This window comes from Aquarana catesbeiana, linkage group LG03 (genome assembly GCF_042186555.1).
Source record: "Aquarana catesbeiana isolate 2022-GZ linkage group LG03, ASM4218655v1, whole genome shotgun sequence".
Classification (NCBI taxonomy): Eukaryota; Metazoa; Chordata; class Amphibia; order Anura; family Ranidae; genus Aquarana; species Aquarana catesbeiana.
Window position 1 is genome coordinate 715,773,678 of NC_133326.1, and position 16,692 is coordinate 715,790,369.

General features: G+C 44.4%; 1 protein-coding gene across 1 annotated transcript in view; it reads left to right on the forward strand.

Moving 5' to 3' along the window:
* Nucleotides 1–963: 963 nt before the first annotated feature.
* Nucleotides 964–16,692, forward strand: part of LOC141134363 (uncharacterized) — a 55,051-nt gene continuing 39,322 nt past the window's right edge. Inside the window, exon 1 of the mRNA XM_073623930.1 lies at nt 964–2,537. Coding sequence (XP_073480031.1) covers nt 964–2,537 — 1,574 coding nt within the window. The remainder of the gene's footprint in view (nt 2,538–16,692) is intronic.

Genomic DNA, 16,692 nt, shown 5'->3' on the forward strand with positions numbered 1-16,692 from the left:
CACATATACCCCCTTCAGGTTGCTACCAGGTACAAGTGTATGATGTAATTGCACTTAATAATACTTCTGTCAATCATAACCTGTGTTCATTCATTGTTTAATCATACCATTTCCTTGTGTTATTTTTTACCATAGTAAACATATCTGAGTGGTTCATTGATATTGTGTGTGAGTCTCTATTTACTACCACAGCTGGTGATGTGACGGAACCCAGGGCCTCGGTAAATATACTTCATGGTTTATCATTACTATGTTTTCTCTCTATTGCTGGGTTCCACACTAATATTATCAAGTAGGTGCGCCAGAGGGGTTGGGGCCTTTCTTGGGATTGAGAGGCAGAGTACAGAACCAAACATACATGAAGTGGCTCCTCCGGGGGTAGCGCTACATACATGTCAGTCACACCCACTGCTACACTAACCACTCCCTGCCCCCAGATCAAAAACAAACAGGCCTAGCTCGCAGCATAGGCCTGCTTAAATTTACCTGCACTGACAGAACCTACAAACACTACACCTCTAGCACCTACCTATGGTAGAGGGTGCTACATGCGGGAACACAATTATTTGTTTGCAGCCATTCACATTTGTAGTATAAGGAGCACATATTATCAGGTAGCACAGGATTGCCCTCTGTATATTTTGGGGGTACCAGGTTTGCAGTATATGTTGCCGTGTATAGTGTGAGGAGACTCAGACTACCCCCCTTTTTCAGCACGATGTAGCCACGTCCACCTTTCACTTAGTGTGCCGCATTTCTTCTCTGTACTAATCTTTATCTCTCTTCTAATGTTGGGAGATATGATTATCTTTATTACTGCAAGAAAAACCTCCCTCCTCTGTACTCTGATCAAATATTATAGACATGGCCCAGCCTCACCTTGTCTAGGAGAATGTGACCAACTCAACTCCATTCTTCCCCGGTGTCAGAGACCTTCACTGTCATTTTTCTCCTCAGTCAACGATGGCATCTGCTAATCTGAGAGCTGAGCTGGAATGTTCCCTCTGTCTAAACATTTATACAGATCCTATAATGCTGAAATGTGGACACAACTTCTGCCGGGTCTGTATTGGTCGTGTGATTGATGCACAGGGGGGGTTTGGACGATATTCCTGTCCTGAATGCAGAGAGAAATTTCAGGATCGGCCTGCACTGCAGAGGAACATAACACTACGTAACATAGTGGAGAATTTCCTGTCGGCTCAGCCAGATCAGGAGAAGCCCGGGGTCTTCTGTACTTACTGTGTGGACTCTCCTGTACCTGCTGTTAGATCCTGTCTACACTGTGAGGTTTCTCTGTGTGATAAACACCTGAGAGTCCACAAAAAGTCCCCAGAACACGTCTTATGTGACCCCACCTTGTCCATGGAGAGCAGGAAATGCTCCGTCCATAAGAAGATCCTGGAGTATTACTGCACTGAGGATGAGACCTGCATCTGTATGTCTTGTTGTATGATTGGAGGACATAAAGGACATGAGATGCAGTCACTGGATGAGGCTTTTGAGAAGAAGAAGAAGACACTGAGGAATGTTCTGCAGAAACTTCTGACAGAGAGAGAGGAGATGGAGGAAAGAGTCCAGAGTCTGCAGAAACACAGAAGGAAAGTAGAAGAAAAAGCAGCTGGTGACACCGAGAGAGTCACTGCCCTGTTTAGAGATCTCAGGAGACGTCTGGAAGACCTGGAGAAGAGAGTCCTGAGGGAAATCTCTGGGAGGGCAGAGCGGATCTCCATCTCCATCCAGGATCTGGAAATAAAGAAGGAGGAGCTGTCCAGGAAGATGCGTCACATTAAGGAGCTGTGTAACATGACGGATCCACTGACTGCCTTACAGGAATCAGACACAGGTGACTTGTGTGGTACTGAGGATGGAGATAATGAGGACAGAGAGAGACACGAGGAACTCCTCCATGATGGAGGGGGTCTGGATGTGGCTGGGATATCACACACATTACACACATTATCTGATATAATAACAAAGGTAAATGTAGACTTCTATATACAGAGAGCTGCAGACATATTACTGGATGTAAACACAGCTCATAATATTCTCCATATATCAGATGACAGGAAAACTGTATCCTGGTTAGATAGAAACCAGAATCGTCCAGAAACACCAGAGAGATTTCAGGATTATTATCAGGTGATAAGCAGTCGGACTTTCTCCTCAGGGAGACATTACTGGGAAGTGGATGTCGGGGGATCAGATGGATGGGTAGTCGGGATGTGTTACCCCAGTATAGACAGGAGAGGATGGAATTCAGGGATTGGAAATAACAACAAGTCCTGGGGTTTGGTCAGGTCTGGAAATCAATATGGGGTGGTACCTGACAATAAACAAATCAATTTGCCCACCAATATCTCCAGTAACAGAGTCAGGATAGATCTGGATTATGAGGCCGGGCGGATCTCCTTTTATGATCTGTGTGACCCGATCCGACATCTCCACACCTTCACCACCACCTTCACTGAGCCCCTCCATGCTGGGATATGGGTAGTGGGAGGTTGTATAAAGGTATGTGGGGGGAATCGGGAGATGTGAGAACTCCAGCGATGTCACAGGGAGGAGAGATGTGATTTGGTGGAATATTCAGCCAATGGGATTAAAGCAGTGAGTGGGACTTCGGTTGGTGTCCTGCAGGCTTTTCTACTATAAATAAATATAAGTGAGTTTTCTCCCTCTATTACTAATCACTGTGAATGGATACAATATCTGTCCAACTGCTGGACATGTTCCTAATGATTATTGAGGATAGGTACAGCCTCTATCTATCTATTGTATGCCAGGACAATCGGCCATATTACTTTGTCTGTAGTACTTGCCCGGAAAATTATCACGTGCGTAAAATGACATAAGCAATCTCCCTCCTCTTGCCCCTTCCCCATGTGCAACCACACTGGGTGGCAGTCATAGGAGGACACAGAGAGTGCAATGCAGTCACTGTCATGGGTTTGTATGTAGTCACCTCTCCTCTTTTTCCTTCTTCCTATTCCATACAATCTATACTAAATAGAGATTAAATTTCCAGCCAAAACCTTGTTCTTAATTGTTGATGGAGTGGGGGGGGGGGGGGGGTTAGAACCCCCGGTCAGATTTTTATATATCTCTGTCCTGTGATATTTCCCACATTGACATTCACCAAGGCTGCTGATTGATATAGTCCAAATGAAAAGAACTCACCACTCTAGGTGTAACTGATGTGGTCAAGGTAGACACTTTTCACACAACAGAAATGTTTATACTCATTACCGTGATAATTGATTAGGCACATTTCTGTTTTGTGAAACGCGTCTACCTTGACCACTGCTGGTGTCCTCTGGTGTCATTTTGGATATTTTCATATTCCAATAAACTTTACTTGGAGCCCACATGAGGTGCAGCCATTTCTCATTTTGCTAATTGATATATTCTACCCTGATCCATCCAACTGTAGCCAAGACTCCATAGGAGTACTGGACATGGAGTCTCTGTGTTACATCTTAAAGTCCCTTCTAACCGTGGATCCTTATTTCAGGATTTAAGGTTTGATGAGCCTGAACTTAGAGCGCAATTTCTTGTTAAAAACATATGAAGAAATGATCCCGAGATTTACTAGTGAAAGAAAAAATGGGATCTATCACTAATATAATGATATTACAATAATAATGTATGATTACTAAAACTGGAATGTTTCCCCAATATATTGTGTCCCCATAGAATGGATCACCAATAGAATTCTATTGGATCACTTTTATAATGGATCCTAATATAATGTGTCCCCATAGAATGGATCCCCAATAGAATTCTATGGGATCACTTTTATAATGGATCCTAATATAACGTGTCCTGATAGAATGGATCACCAATAGAATTCTATCGGATCACTTTTATAATGGATCCTAATATAATGTGTCACCATAGAATGGATCACCAATAGAATTCTATTGGATCACTTTTATAATAGATCATAATATAATGTGTCCCCATAGAATGGATCACCAATAGAATTCTATTGGATCACTTTTATAATGGATCCTAATATAATGTATCATTGTGATGGTGTATCTTATAATCACTAGATGTGTCCTGGTGATGGGAGGAGGATTAGGAAAGGAGATGTCATTGTGAATAAAGTTTTTCTCTATTGTACATGTGAAGTGTTGGTGATATAAGACATAAATAATAAAATGTAAATTTATTGAATTCTGTGTGGTTTCTGTGGTGCTGATCAGTGTGGGGCGTGTCGGGGTGTCAGTGAGTGGGGGTGAAGGTGTCTGTGCTGATAGATCAGTGTGTATGGTGTGGGTGTGTGTGTGAGTGTATGTGTGTGTGTGGGGGGGGGGGTTAGCAGGTGGAGAATATAAAAATCAAAACATTATTTTATTAATAGTAGTGTTATGTGAACGGTTCAGGCTGAGCAAAAGTTTAGCCCAAATGTCGCCTGTTTGGGTGTTCTCTAAACACCCAAATTTTCTGCACAGTCAATATGTTGTTAAGGAGTGGGCTGGGAAGCTGGCTGCTGTGTCCTTAACAACGGATGAGTTATTAACGGGCTTCCAGGTTGGTGACGTCACAAGGGGCGGGGCCACCATGTGAAGTCACCCGGCGGAGGAGGCATTTGGTGGTTGGTCTTTGTTGCAGGCAGAACTTTTTTTTTCAGGTCTGGAGTTCCAGAGGGCTTCATGATTGACGATGGAACTACATCAGGGGACATTTAAAAACAGTTTTTTTATAAATTACTTGTCAAAACCACTTGTAGTTTTTTTATTGATTTATTTATTGACAGGTTTTTTGGTGAACAAAACTCCATACTTTTTCACATGGGGGGATCTGGGGGCGCCCTTGATAAAGGGGGCTTCCAGATTCTGATAAGCCCCCTGGCTGTAGACCCTGACAACCTTCGGCCATGGTTGTGGGGAAGAGGCGCTTGTCCCCATCATCATGGGAACAAGATGTTTTGGGGGTGGGGCTGCAGCCTCCCTGCCCCAAACCCCCCACCCCCATGTTGAAGGCATGTGGCCCTTCTCTGTGTAATCTTCCCTTAAAGTAGAAGGAAACTATTCTTGTATTTCCTACGTACAGGTAATAATAAACTCCATTACCTTTATTTAAGAACACTTACATGGCCTTCAAGCTCCAAAAAGTGTGTCTGTCTGTACGGCTGGTGGTGCAGGAAGGCATGAATTCTTTCAGGGTCGTTAATGCCTTAGAGATATAAAGTCAGGGCATTGTCAGCCCAGCACAGATGGACATACTTTTTGGACCTTTGCAGTCATGTGACCACATGGAAAAAAATAGATATTTACATTGAAACGTACTAGTAACAGTATACAGGAAATATAAGATAAGTGGGGAGGCAACATTTAAAAGGTAGGTGACTGTGTTTCTTTCCTTCTACTTTAATGTCGATGGATTTTGCTCACAAGCTGTGTGAAATCATCAAACAGGAGAATCTCTACTAAACTGAGAGGTCTTCACACCCCAAATTCTATAAGTCATATCACCTTAAAAGTATATATGTGGGAGATTTTATAAGGTTTTATTTATAAATATGTTGTTGAAGTCACACTCAATGGTTTAAACTAGTTCTTATGTTATGTGTCTTTTTCTAATCTTACATAAAAAAATGTAATTATGAAAACCTGCTATGAAACAACAAAGGGAAACATTGTCAGTTAAACATTGCACAAGATCAGGAAACTGATTTAGACCAGTTGTCCGGAACTGGATCACGTGCTGGTGGCACTGTAGTTCCTGGACCACAAGGTTGTAGTTCCGGAGTCCACCAGCAGGTGTCTCCCAGCAGCCAGCAGATCGCAGCACTAATGCCGCGTACACACGGTCGGACTTTTCGTCTACAAAAGTCCGACGGACGCCGACGGACTAAAGCTGGCTGACAATCTGATCGTGTGTGGGCTTCCCCGGACTTTCAGCGGACTTTCAGCGGACTTTTCCAGCCTCAAATTTGACTGACTTTAGATTTGAAACATGCTTCAAATCTTTACGTCGTAACTACGCCGGACCCAGAAATCCGCTCGTCTGTATGCTAGTCCGACGGACAAAAACCCATGCTAGGGCAGCTATTGGCTCCTGGCTATCAACTTGCTTATTTTAATCCAGTGTACGTCATCACGTACGAATCCGTCGGACTTTTGTGTGATCGTATGTAGGCAAGTCCGTTCGTTAGAAAGTCTGCCGCAAGTCCGCCAAAAGTCCGCCAAAAGTCCGCCAAAAGTCCGTCGAAAGTCTGTCGGACAGACTGTCGGACTTTTGTACCCGAAAAGTCCGACCGTGTGTACGCGGCATTAGTCTTCACCTGTTGCTGGCTGCTGGGAGGGTATTAGTCCCTTATCTACATTTTGCTCTGGGTTTAGTGTTCTGCCTGCTAGCCAGATACCACTTGCAGATGTATCCAGAGACTTATTCCTGCTCCTGATTCTGCCCGGTATCAGTGGTGGCTGGTGCTCAAAATTTTTGGGGGGGCGCAAACAAATTGAAAAATTCTAAAAAAAGCCCCATCAATTGCAGCCTCACTGTGCCATCAAACACAGCCACTGTGCCATCAAATACCGCCAGTGTGCCATCAAACGCTGCCACTATGCCATCAAATACCGCCACTGTGCCATCAAACGCAGCCACTGTGCCCATCAATTGCAGCCACTGCAACTGTGCCCATCAAAAGGTGCCACTGTGCCATCAAATGCAGCCACTGTGCCATCAAACGCAGCCCCTGTGCTCATCAAACGCAGCCCCTGTGCTCATCAATTGCAGCCACTGTGCCCATCAAATGCTGCCACTGTGCCATCAAATGCTGCCACTGTGCCTTCCAATGCTGCCATTGTACCATCTAATGCTCCCAATGCTGCCACTGTGCCATCCAATGCTGCCACTGTGATCCCCCCACCCCCGCCCGCTCACCATCTGCCCAGCACTTTCCCTGTCTTGGTGGGGCAGCAGGTGCGTCTTCTCCCCTCCATGTGTCTTCTCCCATCCTCCTCTTCTCCCATCCTCTCCTATGATTGGACGCCTGATAGGCATCCAATCACAGCGCCTGACGTTTCAGCCAATCAGGCGACCGGTAACAGACCCGGCAACCTGATTGGCTGAGAGGCGGGTCAATGTTAGCAAAGCAAAATCCTTCGGCTTTGCTAACATTGAGCTGAGTGAGAAGGAATGCACAGCGTTGCGCCCGCTCCTCACTTTTTTGGATGCCTATTAGAGCCAAAGGCTCTAATCAGGTGCTTCCAAAAAACACCCCCACCGCTGTAATTCAGGTGCTGTAATTCAGGTGACCAAAAAAGGCCTGAACACCTGAATAGGAGGTGTCAGCAGTGACCATGGATAGATTCATGCAATGCATGAATCTATCTATGATGATTAGAGAGTGACAGGAGAGTGGGGGGGGGGGGGGGGGGCGGCGCTCCTGCGCCCTTATGGTCGCACTGCCACTGACCTGTACCTATATCCTTTGCCCTACTGCTTTGTACCTGCTCCCCTTGCTCCCAGTTCTGGCCCCTTTCCTGACTGTTCCTTGCACCGCCAGTTTTACCCTTTTAATCCATGTTTCCCATTTTTTTTTTTTTTTTTGATAGTCAGCTTGCTAGTTAGGTTTTCTGTGACTTAGTTTGCTAGTTAGGTATTTTGTCACTTGGTTTATTGTTCACTTATATCTTCACGCTCGCTGTGTATTCTGTTTTCTGGTGTTTGGATGGGTTTTGTTTCACTAGTAATAAATTAACTTTATTATACACAGTCTGATTTCAGTTTCCTAAGTACAGCTACAGACCTAGTCATCTATGCTGCTGGATTCCTGCTCTCAATATCCCTGACATAACACTGAAGCAAGAGGGAAATGTAGAGGAGGGAGGAAATACCCTACCAGCAACCAGCATCAGGTGAAAATTAATAGCTGGGATCTTCTGGCTGCTGGGAGGCACCCACTGGTGGACACTGTAACTACAACCTTCTGGTTTGGGAACCACAGTGCAGCCAGCAGGTGATCCAGATCCTTACACCAGAGTTTCTCAATTGGGGTGTCATTTGGGTCCCCTTGGGTTGCAACAAGCATGGCACCCAGTTTCCCTGCATCGGTATTATGAGTTGCGATGGTGCAGGTGGGCCCCAGCACCACTACTTTAAGTCTAGGGCAGTATGTCCAACTGTTGCTATGTTGTTGGTGGCCAGCTTGCCCACAAGATGGCAACTTGTGACACTGATCTAGAGCATGGAGGGACACCCCCAGCATTTAGCAAAGGATGAAAATCTGACTCCTCCAGACTTGTATCCCTGCTGGAGCCAAAAAAGTTGGGTATTATTGTGTAGAGGGGACTGTGTGATTGGTGGGCTTTGTAATGGAGGGATCTTGATGTAATGACAAGACTCAGAAATGGGGGGACTCTGATGTACTGTATAAAGGTGAACTTTAATATATGGGGGCACTTTGGCATATAGGGGCAACTCTTATGTATTATTAGTATTATGATGTTACTGGGGTACTCTGATGTGATAAGGGGACCTCTGATGTGATGGGGTGCCTCTGACGTGATGGGAGGACCTTTGATGTGACAGGGGGCATCTGATGGGAAGGGGGATCTATGATATAATGGGGGGACTTCTGAGATGATGGGGGACCTCTGATGTGAAAGGGGGCTTTTGATGTAATGGGGGGACCTCTGATCTGTAGGAGGACTTCTGGTGTGAGGTTAATTTCATCAAGGCAGTTGTGTGCATCATCCCATTCTCCGGTTTCTCATTGATATGTAATGTTTACATTTATTTACATTTTAGACCGGGGAGCCTCAAGAGTTTCCATTTCTTTACAGGTGATTGAGGCGATTTTAGTTGTATTAGTGCTGCTGAAAAAAAGGTAGAGAAATGTTGATTTATTCTGGCACAGAAAATTTCTCTTGTTACTTGGGGTGAAAAATAAAGCAGATAACATCACCAACTCTTAAAAGTGTATTGCAATCATCATTTTGGAAACAGAAAATCCCTACAAACAAGTTCTGGAATGTTGTGTTACGGCTCAGTTACTGCAAATATTAACAAACGCTATTGCAGCCCTACTGCTTTGTACCTGCTCCCCTTGCTCCCAGTTCTGGCCCCTTTCCTGACTGTTCCTTGCACCGCCAGTTTTACCCTTTTAATCCATGTTTCCCATTTTTTTTTTTATTTTTGATAGTCAGCTTGCTAGTTAGGTTTTCTGTGACTTAGTTTGCTAGTTAGGTATTTTGTCACTTGGTTTATTGTTCACTTATATCTTCACGCTCGCTGTGTATTCTGTTTTCTGGTGTTTGGATGGGTTTTGTTTCACTAGTAATAAATTAACTTTATTATACACAGTCTGATTTCAGTTTCCTAAGTACAGCTACAGACCTAGTCATCTATGCTGCTGGATTCCTGCTCTCAATATCCCTGACATAACACTGAAGCAAGAGGGAAATGTAGAGGAGGGAGGAAATACCCTACCAGCAACCAGCATCAGGTGAAAATTAATAGCTGGGATCTTCTGGCTGCTGGGAGGCACCCACTGGTGGACACTGTAACTACAACCTTCTGGTTTGGGAACCACAGTGCAGCCAGCAGGTGATCCAGATCCTTACACCAGAGTTTCTCAATTGGGGTGTCATTTGGGTCCCCTTGGGTTGCAACAAACATGGCACCCAGTTTGCCCTGCATCGGTATTATGAGTTGCGATGGTGCAGGTGGGCCCCAGCACCACTACTTTAAGTCTAGGGCAGTATGTCCAACTGTTGCTATGTTGTTGGTGGCCAGCTTGCCCACAAGATGGCAACTTGTGACACTGATCTAGAGCATGGAGGGACACCCCCAGCATTTAGCAAAGGATGAAAATCTGACTCCTCCAGACTTGTATCCCTGCTGGAGCCAAAAAAGTTGGGTATTATTGTGAAGAGGGGACTGTGTGATTGGTGGGCTTTGTAATGGAGGGATCTTGATGTAATGACAAGACTCAGAAATGGGGGGACTCTGATGTACTGTATAAAGGTGAACTTTAATATATGGGGGCACTTTGGCATATAGGGGCAACTCTTATGTATTATTAGTATTATGATGTTACTGGGGTACTCTGATGTGATAAGGGGACCTCTGATGTGATGGGGTGCCTCTGACGTGATGGGAGGACCTTTGATGTGACAGGGGGCATCTGATGGGAAGGGGGATCTATGATATAATGGGGGGACTTCTGAGATGATGGGGGACCTCTGATGTGAAAGGGGGCTTTTGATGTAATGGGGGGACCTCTGATCTGTAGGAGGACTTCTGGTGTGAGGTTAATTTCATCAAGGCAGTTGTGTGCATCATCCCATTCTCCGGTTTCTCATTGATATGTAATGTTTACATTTATTTACATTTTAGACCGGGGAGCCTCAAGAGTTTCCATTTCTTTACAGGTGATTGAGGCGATTTTAGTTGTATTAGTGCTGCTGAAAAAAAGGTAGAGAAATGTTGATTTATTCTGGCACAGAAAATTTCTCTTGTTACTTGGGGTGAAAAATAAAGCAGATAACATCACCAACTCTTAAAAGTGTATTGCAATCATCATTTTGGAAACAGAAAATCCCTACAAACAAGTTCTGGAATGTTGTGTTACGGCTCAGTTACTGCAAATATTAACAAACGCTATTGCAGCCCTACTGCTTTGTACCTGCTCCCCTTGCTCCCAGTTCTGGCCCCTTTCCTGACTGTTCCTTGCACCGCCAGTTTTACCCTTTTAATCCATGTTTCCCATTTTTTTTTTTTTTTTTTGATAGTCAGCTTGCTAGTTAGGTTTTCTGTGACTTAGTTTGCTAGTTAGGTATTTTGTCACTTGGTTTATTGTTCACTTATATCTTCACGCTCGCTGTGTATTCTGTTTTCTGGTGTTTGGATGGGTTTTGTTTCACTAGTAATAAATTAACTTTATTATACACAGTCTGATTTCAGTTTCCTAAGTACAGCTACAGACCTAGTCATCTATGCTGCTGGATTCCTGCTCTCAATATCCCTGACATAACACTGAAGCAAGAGGGAAATGTAGAGGAGGGAGGAAATACCCTACCAGCAACCAGCATCAGGTGAAAATTAATAGCTGGGATCTTCTGGCTGCTGGGAGGCACCCACTGGTGGACACTGTAACTACAACCTTCTGGTTTGGGAACCACAGTGCAGCCAGCAGGTGATCCAGATCCTTACACCAGAGTTTCTCAATTGGGGTGTCATTTGGGTCCCCTTGGGTTGCAACAAACATGGCACCCAGTTTGCCCTGCATCGGTATTATGAGTTGCGATGGTGCAGGTGGGCCCCAGCACCACTACTTTAAGTCTAGGGCAGTATGTCCAACTGTTGCTATGTTGTTGGTGGCCAGCTTGCCCACAAGATGGCAACTTGTGACACTGATCTAGAGCATGGAGGGACACCCCCAGCATTTAGCAAAGGATGAAAATCTGACTCCTCCAGACTTGTATCCCTGCTGGAGCCAAAAAAGTTGGGTATTATTGTGAAGAGGGGACTGTGTGATTGGTGGGCTTTGTAATGGAGGGATCTTGATGTAATGACAAGACTCAGAAATGGGGGGACTCTGATGTACTGTATAAAGGTGAACTTTAATATATGGGGGCACTTTGGCATATAGGGGCAACTCTTATGTATTATTAGTATTATGATGTTACTGGGGTACTCTGATGTGATAAGGGGACCTCTGATGTGATGGGGTGCCTCTGACGTGATGGGAGGACCTTTGATGTGACAGGGGGCATCTGATGGGAAGGGGGATCTATGATATAATGGGGGGACTTCTGAGATGATGGGGGACCTCTGATGTGAAAGGGGGCTTTTGATGTAATGGGGGGACCTCTGATCTGTAGGAGGACTTCTGGTGTGAGGTTAATTTCATCAAGGCAGTTGTGTGCATCATCCCATTCTCCAGTTTCTCATTGATATGTAATGTTTACATTTATTTACATTTTAGACCGGGGAGCCTCAAGAGTTTCCATTTCTTTACAGGTGATTGAGGCGATTTTAGTTGTATTAGTGCTGCTGAAAAAAAGGTAGAGAAATGTTGATTTATTCTGGCACAGAAAATTTCTCTTGTTACTTGGGGTGAAAAATAAAGCAGATAACATCACCAACTCTTAAAAGTGTATTGCAATCATCATTTTGGAAACAGAAAATCCCTACAAACAAGTTCTGGAATGTTGTGTTACGGCTCAGTTACTGCAAATATTAACAAACGCTATTGCAGCCCTACTGCTTTGTACCTGCTCCCCTTGCTCCCAGTTCTGGCCCCTTTCCTGACTGTTCCTTGCACCGCCAGTTTTACCCTTTTAATCCATGTTTCCCATTTTTTTTTTTTTTTTTGATAGTCAGCTTGCTAGTTAGGTTTTCTGTGACTTAGTTTGCTAGTTAGGTATTTTGTCACTTGGTTTATTGTTCACTTATATCTTCACGCTCGCTGTGTATTCTGTTTTCTGGTGTTTGGATGGGTTTTGTTTCACTAGTAATAAATTAACTTTATTATACACAGTCTGATTTCAGTTTCCTAAGTACAGCTACAGACCTAGTCATCTATGCTGCTGGATTCCTGCTCTCAATATCCCTGACATAACACTGAAGCAAGAGGGAAATGTAGAGGAGGGAGGAAATACCCTACCAGCAACCAGCATCAGGTGAAAATTAATAGCTGGGATCTTCTGGCTGCTGGGAGGCACCCACTGGTGGACACTGTAACTACAACCTTCTGGTTTGGGAACCACAGTGCAGCCAGCAGGTGATCCAGATCCTTACACCAGAGTTTCTCAATTGGGGTGTCATTTGGGTCCCCTTGGGTTGCAACAAACATGGCACCCAGTTTGCCCTGCATCGGTATTATGAGTTGCGATGGTGCAGGTGGGCCCCAGCACCACTACTTTAAGTCTAGGGCAGTATGTCCAACTGTTGCTATGTTGTTGGTGGCCAGCTTGCCCACAAGATGGCAACTTGTGACACTGATCTAGAGCATGGAGGGACACCCCCAGCATTTAGCAAAGGATGAAAATCTGACTCCTCCAGACTTGTATCCCTGCTGGAGCCAAAAAAGTTGGGTATTATTGTGAAGAGGGGACTGTGTGATTGGTGGGCTCTGTGATTTGGGGGGCTTTGTAATGGAGGGATCTTGATGTAATGACAAGACTCAGAAATGGGGGGACTCTGATGTACTGTATAAAGGTGAACTTTAATATATGGGGGCACTTTGGCATATAGGGGCAACTCTTATGTATTATTAGTATTATGATGTTACTGGGGTACTCTGATGTGATAAGGGGACCTCTGATGTGATGGGGTGCCTCTGACGTGATGGGAGGACCTTTGATGTGACAGGGGGCATCTGATGGGAAGGGGGGTCTATGATATAATGGGGGGACTTCTGAGATGATGGGGGACCTCTGATGTGAAAGGGGGCTTTTGATGTAATGGGGGGACCTCTGATCTGTAGGAGGACTTCTGGTGTGAGGTTAATTTCATCAAGGCAGTTGTGTGCATCGTCCCATTCTCCGGTAATGTTTAAATTTATTTACATTTTAGACTGGGGAGCTTCAAGATTTTCCATTTCTTTACAGGTGATTGAGGTGATTTTAGTTGTATTAGTGCTGCTGAAAAAAAGGTAGAGAAATGCTGATTTATTCTGGCACAGAAAATTTCTCTTGTTACCTGGGGTGAAAAATAAAGCAGATAACATCACCAACTCTTAAAAGTGTATTGCAATCATCATTTTCGAAACAGAAAGATCCTACAAACTAGTTCTGGAATGTTATGCTACGGCTCAATTATTGCAAATATTAACAAACGCTATTGCAGCCACACCTTTAGCATGTATCTAAACCTAAAAACAAACATGTAAGTCGTTGTAGCTTACCAACCCTAATGCCGCGTACACACGAGCAGACTTTACGGCAGACTTTGCCCGGCGGACTTTTCGACGTACTTTACGACGGACTTTCTGAATGAACGGACTTGCCTACACACAATCCACCAAAGTCCATCGAATTCGTACGTGATGACGTACGACCGGACTAAAACAAGGAAGTTCATAGCCAGTAGCCAATAGCTGCCCTAGCGTGGCTTTTTGTCCGTCGAACTAGCATACAGACGGCGGACTTTTCGACCGGACTCGATTTCAACGGATTAATTTAAAACACAAATCTAAGTCCGTTCAACTTTTGAGAAAACAAAGTCCGCTGGAGCCCACACACGATCGAATTGTCCGACGAAATCCCGTCCGCCGGGCAAAGTCTGCCGTAAAGTCCGCTCGTGTGTACGCGGCATTAGATGTGGTAGCTGTATGGGACTGAACAGATATACCCTCCTTAACCAATTCATGACTATGCCTTTTTCTGACATTTGTTGGTTACAAGTTAAAATCAGTATTTTTTGCTAGAAAATTACTTAGAACCCCCAAACATTAGATATATTTTTTTAGCAGAGACCCTACAGAATAAAATGACAATTGTTGCAATATTTTATGTGACACTGTATTTGAGCTGCGGTCTTTCAAATGCAATTTTATTTGGAAAAAATACACTTTCATGAATTAAAAAAAAACATTTTTTTGTATAATGTGAAAGATGATGTTACACCAAGTAAATAAATACCTGACATGTCACACTTTAAAATTGCGCACACTCGTGGAATGGCAACAAACTACGGTACTTAAAAATCTCTATAGATGAGACTTTAAACATTTCTACAGGCTACCTGTTTAGAGTTACAGAGAAGTTCTAGTGGTAGAATGATTGCTTGTGCTGTAACGATCATGGCGATACCTCACATGTGTGGTTTGAACAATGTTTACATTTGCAGTCGCGACTTATGTATGCGTTCGCTTCTGCACGTGAGCACGAAGGGGTGGGGCACTTTTTTATTTTATTTTTACACTTTCCCCTTGAAAAAAAAAATTCTGATCACTTTTATTGCTGTCAGAAGGAATGTAAACATCCCTTGTGACAGTAATAGGCAGTGACAGGTACTCTTTATGGAGGGATCTTAGGTTCTATAAGACCCCAAATCCCTCCTTTGCACTTAAAAGCATTCAAAACGCCAAGTTTGTCGGTTTTGAATGCTGTCATTTTTTAAAAATTTGGCGCCTATAAGTCTTCTGTAAACTGGAAGTGATGTCATGACTAGGTTACTAGATCCGGAACCCGATCAAAGCTGATTTTGGCTTTGTTTGGGTATCCGGCCAGCCGGAAGACGTGCCGGCTGGTCGCTTGGTCTCCCGTTGGGACGGGAGAGTCCGGACAAGCTGCGGAAGGAAGCGGGATAGAGGGGGACATCACCTCCCGCTGCTTGGGGTAACAGCTGAGCGGCTTCTTAGCCACATCGGTTGTTATCCCAAAAACAGCCAACCGCTGGCTCTAAAAACGGTAACGGGGTGATGTCTGCAGCTGCAAGCATCACCCCAGTACAACCCTTTCAAGGAAAGGTCACATATTTGCGTACGGTCGGTGAGAAAGGGTTAAAGTCTATCTCTGGGTTTTATTTAACTTTAAACAGTTTGTCCAGGCCAAGCTGGCCCAAACAAACATTCCGTAACTAAAAAGTTCATCCACTGCCAACGTTGTATGAACTTTGTAGCATCAGCCACTTACAGTATACAGCACTGTGTTTCGGCAGTGGTACAAGGACTTCCCACCCCATTCCGCAAGGAAATTTGGTCAGCCATTTATAGGAAGCTTTGTATTTTATGAATGAATACAAAGCCTCCTCTGATTACTGCTCTTGGCCACTTTGCTGGGAAACAATAATCTATACCAGCACTTATCCTAGATATCCAAGACCAAGGTCTTAAATAGATGTTTTTGGGGGACCACAATCAAAAGAAAACACAAACAGTGTATAGGTTCAGTGTAACGTCAAGAGGACCACACACACAAAAACAATGCATGGATCCCCTCAAATTCTATACCAGACCCGTATCTGAGCTTGCAGTCTGGTAGGTCAAGAAAGGAGGGTATGCATGTGCCCTCTCCTGAACCAGACCAAGTCGCATGTCTTCAACACAGTGAGGGGGATTTCTCAGGGTGGAGACTCTTCCCCACATCCCTGTCCCAGTGGTAGAGGGGGTCTGTGGGCAGGCACCTAAATACCACCCCCCAAGTGAATGAGTAAGGGGTACATAGAACCCCATACAGTTGTTGGCAAATCCTTTATCCACTTGCCACCGTGCAAGGAATGGGTACATCATGGGATTTCCAGTGGTTATACTGGGGTGATGCCTGTGCCTGTGCAGACATCATCCTGGTATTGTTTTTTTCAGCCGATGATTGTCTTTCTTGTATAAGCAATTCTGGTGAGTAATTAGCTTCCTTCTAATTACCTTCTGTGACCTTTCCAGGCCCTCCTGTCTCGCATGAATTCAGAAGGGGGCGAGGTCACCCGTTTAGCTATATAACAGCTGTCATTGCAAAAAGTCTGCAGTCGTGGGATGGGGGGGACCCCCACACCATTTTTTTAAACTTTGGCCTGGGGTTCCCCTTCATATCCATACCAGACCTGGAGGACCTGGTATGGATTTTGGGGGGACCCCTACACATTTTTTTTTAAATTTTGGTGCAGGGTTTCCCCTTAACATTCATACCAGACCCAAAGGGCCTGGTAATGGACTGGGGGGGGGACAATACATTACAGCTGCGAGCAGTTTTAAATGACATTTTTTCCTTTTGAAATGTAATTTTGCTG